This window comes from Phoenix dactylifera, unplaced genomic scaffold, assembly GCF_009389715.1.
Source record: "Phoenix dactylifera cultivar Barhee BC4 unplaced genomic scaffold, palm_55x_up_171113_PBpolish2nd_filt_p 001164F, whole genome shotgun sequence".
NCBI lineage: Eukaryota > Viridiplantae > Streptophyta > Magnoliopsida > Arecales > Arecaceae > Phoenix > Phoenix dactylifera.
Genome location: NW_024068503.1, coordinates 24,677 through 35,543, shown reverse-complemented (window position 1 = coordinate 35,543; position 10,867 = coordinate 24,677). Strand labels below are relative to the sequence as shown.

Genomic DNA, 10,867 nt, shown 5'->3' with positions numbered 1-10,867 from the left:
GATAATCTTGGAAAATTTTGAAATTTGACAATATTATTTATTTAAAAAGTATAAATTAAAAAAAGGCCCTTGTAACAATCCTTTATAATAGGAAATAATGAGAAACAACAGAAAATGATGGCTACAATATTTTTTCATATTATTTATCTCATTGACATAACAAGCAGTGGCTGATATAGTTATAATGGCTGTTATAAAGATGCTGTTGCTTAAAACCATGCCTTAAACTTAAGTGTATGAGTTCTATTTTTCTTTTAAAATGCTTGCACAAGGTCCATTGTTGGGCCGCATAAATGGAAGCGCGCCTCACACCGGCCCATAACTCGGGCTTTGTAGCTAATTTCAGACAAATTTACAAACTGAACACGAGGAAAAGAAATAATAATAACTTCATCCCATCAACGATACGGGCATTTTTCTTAGCAAGAATTATTACAGTAGGATATGAGCTAAATATATATTGAACGGCATTCTCTTCGAATGAAAGTTTCTATAATCTCTATTTCCTCTAAAAAATACTCGCTCTTTGCACAACTTAAATCCTGTCCACAGTCTAGCCTTCAGCCTCTCTAGGCCCACCAAACACACCCATTGTGTGAAGAAGAACCAGCCACGGGGCAAAGATAGATGGTGTGCAAAGGATGATCCTTCTCTAGTGACACCTTATCTCAGATTCTCAGCTGACCAAGGAGAGAAGCCGGGTAAAGATAGCAGCAGGAAAAGGACTGATACAAGAAAGTACATCTTGCGTCAGCTTCCATGCATGGTGCTCTTCTCTTCCTCTGTGGTCTCCAAATTGCTTTCCAGTTTGAACCTTTTGGCCAGAACCATGCCCACAACGTACGTGAACCTTGCCGTTGGGCGTTAACTGCTGACTCCCCAGAAGGACGGACTCAGTGGATTCAGAGTCACGCATCTCAGCACTTGCAACTTTTACAGGTCTAAGATGACATGGCCACCATTCCAAGTCTACACCCTACACTCACCTACGTGAGCAATTAGAATTCTTATGCAGGAAAAGCTTCTGTTCTCGATGCAAGGCCTTTAGTTAATTAAACAAATAATAAATGAAAAAGTGAGCATTGCGTAGCATTTCTAAGCTCCAAGAAAAGCACAAAAGCATGGAGATTTTGTCTGATTTCATAGTTCTATGAATCCATCGACCGAAAAGAAAAGGATTTCCAGCTCTGCGCCACCGGCTGACAAGGAGGGAGAGATAAACTAGCTTTAGAAAAAGTAAAAGATCAGAAGAGACGGAAAAGGGAGGTGAATGCCCCTTACATTTAATTCCTCTTCGGCGTAAGCCTACTTTCTATCGCCAAAGGATCCCTTCAGAAGTATGTTATCCAGATTTGAGGATAACTAGAGCTACACATATGCCAAAAGAAACTTAATTTTAATCGTTCTCAGGAAAGAAACTTAATTTTAAACACACGCAGCTTTCGTCCTGATGTTCCACGCGACCAAGTTAAATATAATGAACTAACAACAACTGCTATCCTTTTCTCTCTCTCTCTCTCTCTCTTTTTTCTTTGGTAGAAAAAGGCATTCATATAGCTCTTAGATGGGTACAGCCTGCCAAGTCAGAAATAATAAAATGATAAAAGAAAGAGAAAATCTCAATGGCAATAGTGCAAAGAAACTCTTCGGAGTGCCGAACAACATAAAAGGTAATCCAGTCTGCAACTCTATTTACCTCTCGATATACGTGTACTGTCAGTAAGAAGGCCAACCTCCCAATTAGTCTGCGAGTCTCACGAATCAATGGATGACCATCCCCATATTGATCGCCTCCCTGTATCTAATCGATCACCGTGGAGAAAAATTCCTCTCGAGATATATTATGTCTGCATCAAGTACCCTCCTCGCATAGAAAATATCCTCCCATGCTGTCCGAAACTCTGCCTCAATGATAGTCAAGCCAAGGGAGCGCCAACCTCCTGCCCCAACCGAACTGCCATATATGGTAGTCTCTTTTTTTTTTTTCGTGTCCGTGATTCAGCTACTACAATAAGCACCGTGGCTATTTGCTTATTTCTGTCTTCAGATTGGTTCAGAAATAAAATAGCTGGCATTATTAGCCATATAAAACAACAAACAACAGATGAAACTAATGTCACTACACGCCATGAAAATGGCTGTTGTTCCTGTTATATAACCATTGCAAATTTATTCAAGAGCTTGTTATGCATATAAAATAACACAATGAAAAGCCTCCAAAGTTATTATAGATAATGTTATTCTTACATTGTGTTGGAAAATGTTGGACATGTAAATTGTAATGTATTTCTGATCTATGAAGGCACAGGACCTGAGCACTAAAGTAACCAAATTAGTCCAACTTTCACACTCGCAATGGTCAGAAATTACGAGAACACCTTGCAGGATTTGAGCCTATAACCTCCAAAAAGGAGAGGAAGGCCTTCTCCGTGGGTGAATCCATGATGGTTCGTCCATGTTTACCTGACAAATGAGCAAAGCTTTCTGTACTCATTTAGACAGGAGAAATGATATAGAAATGTAAAGAGTCTGATACAAACATATTACTGAACTAATTTACAGCCCTTCTACTGAGAGGATACTTTGCTTCTAAAAATTTATGTCTATACTCTATACAGCCAATAATATTTTGATTACCAACACCTTTTCCCCTTATCTGTTTCTTTTTCTCTATAATTTGGTAGAAAGTCCTGTCAACCGGGTTACAGTTGGACAGGGGTTGTACCTTAGCACAAAAGAAGGATTCAACTTCCTTCGTGCCAATCCACCATTGAATCATGCTCCAGCCGCTTTGAGATATTTGCAGGTGACAGTTTGGAGTGCTTTTAGGTCTATGTGGTGAATAGCATGGTAAATTCGTGCAAAGGATGGTAAATTTTTCTTTTGTGCGAAAGATACAGCCCCTTTTTGAGTATCAATGGGCCAGGACTATGACACAGTTATCCAATCTCGTTATCTCCTGCACTGTTCTTGCTCACACTTTGATTATTTGCCCGTTCATTGTGCTGACTTGCATGGATAGGGGTTTCAGATAACCCAAAATGTGACTCAAATATTTAGCTCTTGACGAGGACAAGAGGATGGCAGTTGTTTGAAACCAAAACTCAATAATGCCGGTGTATGTGTCGTTGTCTAAGACTTTAGAGTCATAAACTGTTTTCAGAATATTTGTAAGTGTAACAACGTAGAACCTCATTCAAAAAAATTAGTCGGAAGTTGTTATTTAGATTTTTTGGTTCTTGTATAAACATCCAAAATTTATCTAGTATATAGCCGATGTGAGACTAAATATATGCCCACACGGATCCTCACACTGAGATGACATTAGTGCTCACTAATCACCATTTATAGCAGAAACATCAAATTTGAGAGTCAGAAGACAGTGGAATTGCACGATCCTCCGACTTGGATGATATAATCAGAAGTTCAAGCCCTCTTGTTCGATGAAAATGGGATGGTCCTCCCGATGGAAGGCATATAGCACGCAGCTGCAATCTATCAGTCATACCAAATTTCTAGCAGAGAGGACCATTTGCAAGCACACGCAGCCAGAACCATTCTTGAGTTTAAACAAGGATGCATCATCACCAAAATCTGGTTTCGAAGATGATCCATTCTGCTATTTTTGCTCTCATCTAACTGTTTCTCGGGACATCTTAAAATTTATATAAACAAAATGATCTTGATCACATAGTGCATAATAAAACAGAGGTCAACTCCAAGTTTAAGGCTAGATAAACAGTCATTTCATCGTCAAGACTCTTATTTGTGGGTCTGCTCAAAATCTTCAACTCATGTCTCATAATGCACCATTGAGAGAAGGTGCATGTTAGCTACGTTAGCCACATTGCTGACTAGCTTGTGGAAGGAACTTGTTACTGCATTATCATACTATCTTATACTGCAACATCCATTCTGATAGCAGATAAAGAATAGATTTTTTTTTTTTTTTTTTGTTTTAAGAAACAGAATAGGTATCGTTAATGACATTTATCTCGACTGAAAATTTTGAAAAGATAAGAGATGAAAAGTGATCAATTAGAGGGAGAACTGGGGGAAAATGCCAATATGCCATGCCGTCCAGCAACTTGCTTTCCCACCCTTTTCCGTTCTTTTAATATATTTTTGCCCTTTTAACCGCATATTTCCCTCTTATCTTAAAATAGCCCCATTGTTTCATGTAGCAAGCAAGGAATGGGAGGAGAGGGAGGAGAAGGAGGCGATTCTCCTCTGTCTCTCTCTGAGTTTCTTTGCATCTCCTTTCCTACTGTTCGTAGTCTTTATCTCCATCCCCATCAGCAATTAAAAATTAGAAATAAACCCCTAACATCACTGTTAACTAATTATTTTGAATTCGTTCTCCCTAATTATTATAAATAACTCCACCCCGCTTTCCCCCAAAATCACTCTTCCCTCCTTATCCAACCACCTCCACGGCCCACCCCGCCACCAACACCGCCAAAATGATCCACCAGTACCACCTCCTCCTCGCTTCCTGCATTCTCCTCCTCTCTCTCCCATTCCCCCTGTCTCCGCCTCCCTTCCTCGCCGCCGGCGCCGGCGCCGGCGCGTTCCTCCACCCCAACTCCACACACCATCCCTACGCCCACCCCGACCCCGAATCCGTCGTCCGCGAAGTCCAAAGGTAATCCCCCTCTCGAAACCAGCTCTAATCTCTCATTCTCCTCACAATGCGGCTCTCCTGTTCTCCATTTAAGGCAAGTGGAGACCTCTCGGCGGCGAGCTTTGCTCGAGGCCAAGAACAAGGACCTGGCGTCGGGCTCGTGCCTGACCGGCAACCCGATCGACGACTGCTGGCGGTGCTTCGGCGACTGGCAGTCGGACCGGCAGCGGCTGGCGGACTGCGGCCTGGGCTTCGGCCGCGGCACCCTGGGCGGCAAGGGCGGCCCTATCTACGTGGTCACCGACCCCTCGGACAACGACCCGGTGAACCCGGCCCCGGGCACCCTCCGCTACGGCGCCATCCAGGAGGGCCCCCTCTGGATCGTCTTCACCGCCGACATGACCATCCACCTCAAGGAAGAGCTCCTCGTCAACAGCTTCAAGACCATCGACGGCCGCGGCTTCAACGTCCAGATCGCCGACGGCGCCTGCATCACCCTCCAGTACGTCTCCGACGTCATTCTCCACAACCTCCACATCCACCACTGCGTCCCCACCGGCGAGGCCAACGTCCGCTCCTCCCCGACCCACTACGGCTGGCGCGGCCGATCCGACGGCGACGGCGTCTCCATCTACAGCGCGCGCAACATCTGGGTAGACCACTGCTCCCTGTCCTACTGCGCCGACGGCCTGATCGACGCCATCATGGGCTCCACGGCCATCACCATCTCCAACAACTACTTCTCTCACCACAACGAGGTGATGCTCCTCGGCCATAGAGACGACTACTTGCCGGATTCCGGGATGCAGGTGACCATCGCCTTCAACCACTTCGGTGAGGCGCTGGTGCAGCGAATGCCCCGCTGCCGCCTCGGGCACTTCCACGTCGTCAACAACGACTTCTCCCAGTGGGAGATGTACGCCATCGGTGGCAGCGCCAACCCCACCATTAACAGCCAGGGCAATCGCTACACCGCCCCTTCCGACCCCAACGCCAAGGAGGTCGTACGTGGTGACCCGACTCGATGCTCCTGGGGTAAACATAACGTGTGCCTGCGGATTAATCCACTAACCTAACATATTATTATTATTTATTATTAATACAGGTGACCAAGAGGGTGGACACGGACGAGAAGGACTGGGCCGGGTGGAACTGGAGGACGGAGGGAGACATCATGGTGAACGGAGCCTTCTTCGTGCCCTCCGGGGAGGGGCTCGAGGTCACCTACGCCAAGGCCGAGAGCCTCGACCCCAAGCCGGCCGCCCTCATCGACCAACTCACCATGAACGCGGGCGTCCTCGGCGGCCCCAGGTATCCCTATCTATCCATTTATCCGTCCCGTATCCATGGCTTTCGTATATGGGTTTCAGTCCTTCCGGGTCACGGGGAATATCGTGTTTTATCTCACCGGCTTCCGTTACCGAGGAATACGGGGCGGACAGCGTGGGAGGAGACGCAAAGCTTAATATGGGTCCCGTTTTGGGTTTCTTTTCTCCGGTTTTCATACGTGAATATATACTTCTCTCCCGACTGGAGTGCAAACAGCGTCAACGTAGGTACTGTTTTACTACTGTAGGCAAGGAATCCAAGCGGTTGAGTGGTGGATCGGCAGTCGAGACTGTAGCAGCAGGCAGCCTTTTCTACGAGTTAATGGTACACGCGTGCTCGTGGTGTCGCGGAGGAGGCTGTCTGCTGTTTTCGATGTTGTCTGAGCTTGGGGATTCATGGAGTGCACGGAGGGCATTTTCGATTGGAGAAGGTGATGGGGACTAAAAAGTAACTTGTCCTGTGCTTTTTTCAGCCTTTCTTGGATTCCCGTCCCCTTAAAATATTCCTGAGCTCGTTTGATTAGATTCACTCCTGCTTCACTTGTTGGTCCACCCCCTCCTCGGTTTCACCCTGCAGGCTGCAATTGATGAGGTCCGAGGCCCAGACCATCCTAGTCGTCCAGTAATTTGATGCATTAAAATCTCGGTTTCGGACGGTCAGATGCAGAGATACCTCCGTTCTTTGTTTAAGCTCCATGTTACGCTTTATCCAAATTCCTTTCCCGGTCTCTGTCTTAGCGTGTACTGGTTTCTACCACCTTTCTAATTTAAAATCTTAGTTCTTGCTCGCAAACAGACTTTCTGGAAATACGGAGTTCAAATTGCCAAATGCTAGAGGCGGTGGCAAAAGGATGCAGAGATGAGTGTATAGTGAAAAGTTGGACATAAGAAGAGAATAAGAAGAGAATCAGATCCCAAAAAATATATATATGTATGTAAGTTGGAAATATGGAGGGAGATGAGATCGAAAATAAGCAGAGAATCAGTTCTTGCAGGATTTGAGGCTAGTGGAAATGATTCTTGTATTCCCTCACAAGAAAAAAGTAACTGCTGCTTATTTGTTATGCAAGTGCTGTTAGCCTACGCCATTACATGTGCAGAATACAAGAAATTAAGATCTGAATAGAACAATTTTTAAAAATTCCACAGAGCCTTTATTGTAATTTACTACTTATTAATGAAATAAGAACATAAAATAGAAAATATGATTTATAGGAAAATATAGAAAATTAAATATGGTCCTACTCTCTTTAGTTTTAAGGATCGTTTAGTTCGCAAGAAGAGGAAAGATAAAAATGTGGTGAACGAGAAAATGAAAAAGTACTTTATGTTTGGTTAAAGTTTAGTATTTTTATAAAAACAAGATTTTTATGTTTCATAAAAAAATCATATAAAATATAAAAAGTTTAATTCTCTTTTATTAAAAATTAGAATATTTGTTTAAAAAAATATTTTTAAGCTTTATTTAAAATATAACAGATATTTTATATTTTTTTTAAAAAATAGATGTTTAATTAAATATAAGTTATTCTTGAATGTATCAATTCTTTGTGGTCAACCAAACTTAAAAAACAATTCGACATCACCGAGGTAGCGCACCAATGCATGCGAGCAGGGCCTCTTCGAGCGAGAATTTCGGGGCCCCCTGATTGCACCTTTATCGCAGACCCGACAAAGGGACCAAGAAGCCCGTGTCTCGGGTCTCGGGCCCTGCTTTGCACGACCTGTGGGGTCCGTGGTGGGGTCCGGGGAATGCATTTTACCGTGGTGGGGATGCAGCCATGGCATTTATAAGATCAAAGGATATAGCATCGAATTTTCTATGCCGGCTTTGAAAGCTCAGTAGTTGGCCTTCTGATAACAGAGACTGATCCAATAGAGCACTAAAAAGAGCTGGGTGGTATCATAAGCTCATAGTTCTTAAATTCAGCATTACAGTATTTTGCTATGATTTGGCTTGTATAGGATTCATTGTCGCTTTAAATGGGATGGGAATTTTAGCTTTATTTTTTGCAGACCTATCAAAATTTGCCGTACAACTTCTATTGTAGAAGATTCATCTCCAAAGAATAATGTGGAAAACATGTATGCTTTATTCTAGCAGTCTCAAAATATCAAGGGAAATGCTTCATGGTTCATGCATGGTTTTTATAAACTTTTCCTTCTATCCTAACGTGGCAGATTGTGTTTGGAACTAAATAATTTTGAATCTTGAGAACACTTTCAGTGGTGAGGAAGGTGAGCCTAAAAGCTGTAAGTATTGGATACTCGAATAAAAATTATTAAAGCTAGGTTCTTATCGCATGATACTGCAGTGTACTCTCTTGTATCATTTGCATGTATCATGCTATAGGCTAAATTTTCTGTGATCTTTCGTTTCTTCTGGATCTCCACATGTATTACCAAACAAATCTTTATATATGGCTCCCACAATCGTCATCATCTCTTCTTCTTTTTTTTTGGGGTGATTGGAAGTTGTAATGCCCCTTTAGAATATGCCATCACCTCTAAGTACAGCACAAAAGATACTCTACTGGAATAAATTCTATTTCTCCTGCATGCAAAGAGGATAGGTATTACGGGATTTCAGGTGCTGATGTTGGCGTCTCTGTGCTATGACAGGGATAACGAGGTGGGGACGGGCTATTCTGGGGTCAACAATGGAGGCTTGACGGCAGACGGCGGAGGTGGTGGGGCCGGTGGTGGGGCCGGTGGTGGAGCAGGATATGGATACCTTGGGATGGTGTTTGGCAGCGGCGCACCATCATCTCCTTCACACTGCCACTCCATTTTACTTTTGTCTTCCTCTTTAATTGTTGCTCTCTTCTCTATACTGTGCTTGCATCCTTCATAGTTGTAGACCTCGAAAGATAAATTATTTATGAAAGAAGTTTAGATGAAGAAATATAGATCATCTTACAAGTTCATGATATTGAAATTTATTTACTGTCATTTAATAGGAACTCTAGGAGAGCTCGCTTGTGTATACTAATTACTATTATGATCATACTAGAGAATATAGAGTTGAGGCTTGTGGAGCTAAATTAAGTTAGACCAAGTTCTCTGACACTATGTAAAGCCCTGTATTTAGGCTTAGTCTAAGCTATCTAATTTAACCCTAAGGTTTGCATAATAATCAAGGCTGATGCCTGTTAGATTCCTTAATCCCTACTTATCCCTAGTTACCTTGGAACTCACGTGATTGTTGGACCCAAGCACAATAAGAAGCTACATAAGTTTGTGTTGTCTTAATGATCATGAGTTCATATTATTTAATTGCAGGCAGATGCTACTTGCATTAAAGAAAGATGCTAATCTTCATTTTACAACGTTGGAACATCAAAGTAATATTGAATCCCTTTCAAATTTCAAATCATACACACTAATATCCAAGGAATCTAGGTTTTTATAATATTTATCAAGAATATTTGGATAATAATGAGGCATGCCTATGGCCTATATATATATGCGCTCTCTTTTGTGCTCATCTCTCATTAGAATCATTTGTTAGTATAAGGATGTGCTTCTCAGTTCTTTTATTTCACATCAGGGGGCCACCAACCAATTGGCCGGGAGAGCAGTGATGTAAAGATGTGCCGGGAGCTTTACCTATAGATCTATTTGTTTCAGTAGCTGGAGAGTTAAATTAGGCGGAGGAGAGCTCAACTAGACATTATCCCATAGATTATTTACAAAATCTAATCTATGTTTACTGCGAGCAGGGCTCAGGGACCAATGGTATTCCAGCAACCATCCTCATCATACTGACTTTTGACTAAGTGGAATTAAAGTGAACTTTCAAAAAAGTAGCCAAAGGGACAAATCTAGGCTCCACTCATATCTTGCCGGAGCTTAAATTCGAGCTGAGTGGGATTTAACAACCCCACCAAAGCACCAAACTGAAGATTAAGCTGACTAGATCCAATCTTACTTTACCGGGACAGCTCAGCTACGGTTCGGTTGTATGTTTCGCTCGAAAGAATGGTGAATCTTCTTTCACGGCATCGAACATTGGATTATACTCCATACAGATCTCAAAGCATTTTGAACTCCATTCATCCACCTGCACAGATCTGAAAGTGGCATTTGCATGATCCAATGGTAGATTCGTGTGAAGAAAGATAAATTTTTCTTTCACATATAAGGTACGACCCCTATCCCTTAGGTACATAGTCTTTGTGATGTTAGGGTTGCATCTTTCGTGCGAAAGAATGGTTGAACTTTTTTTATGACATTGACAATTAGATAGTCTTCTACATAGATTTTAAAGCGCTACAAACTTCTTCATTCATCCATCTGTATAAATCTCAAAGTGACCATTGCACGATATAATGGTGCATTGATGAATCATTCTTTTGCATGAAAAAATACAACCCCTATCCGTCTTTGGGAGCCCATATGTCAGACAAATTGTTATAGTCTTATACGTTTAGTTCATGCGCATACTAGACCGCCAATCGATTTGAGTATGAATCTAATACAAACTGTTGACCTAATCAAGCCCAATTAAACACCTCAAAAATAAGTTGAAGATTCGCCCGCTCTAACATCCTTTGCTTACACATACTTAGTTGATAGAATCTATATATAGAGCAAATGAAGTACTCGGACTGTCTGAGATTTTTACTTACAAATCCAAAATTTTTACACGGGGAGTTTCTAGTAAGATTCAAAATCATGAAGGATAACACCACTTAGGACTCAAGCACCTCAATCCTTCCTTGCAAGCGAGTTGATGCAACCACTGAGGTAATGCTCATGTCACAAGATCACAAAATTTAAGTTTGCAAAAATCTTTCAATTCTGTATTTAGAATGAATTTCATATTTAGATGATCGCAATAATTTTTTTTTGGCATGAAAAGGAACAACTTATTATGATTTAACATTTAGTTTTAACAATAATAGAAACGTTT

The 10,867-nt window shown here is 42.1% G+C and overlaps 1 protein-coding gene across 1 annotated transcript; it reads left to right on the top strand.

Moving 5' to 3' along the window:
* The first annotated feature begins 4,195 nt into the window (after positions 1-4,195).
* On the top strand, positions 4,196-8,981 carry LOC103723301 (probable pectate lyase 5). Its single transcript, XM_017846687.3, has 4 exons — positions 4,196-4,645; positions 4,719-5,625; positions 5,730-5,935; positions 8,575-8,981. The coding sequence occupies exons 1-4, from the start codon at positions 4,464-4,466 to the stop codon at positions 8,804-8,806; spliced, it is 1,527 nt and encodes a 508-aa protein (XP_017702176.2). The 5' UTR covers positions 4,196-4,463; the 3' UTR covers positions 8,807-8,981.
* Positions 8,982-10,867: the final 1,886 nt, after the last annotated feature.

Bases quoted from the DNA above. Each gene is read 5' to 3' on its own strand.
- LOC103723301 (XM_017846687.3), top strand. From the start codon at position 4,464: ATGATCCACCAGTACCACCTCCTCCTCGCTTCCTGCATTCTCCTCCTC. The intron at 5,626-5,729 runs GTCGTACGTGGT...TTATTAATACAG, and splicing joins CCGACCCCAACGCCAAGGAG to GTGACCAAGAGGGTGGACAC. The intron at 5,936-8,574 runs GTATCCCTATCT...GTGCTATGACAG, and splicing joins GGCGTCCTCGGCGGCCCCAG to GGATAACGAGGTGGGGACGG.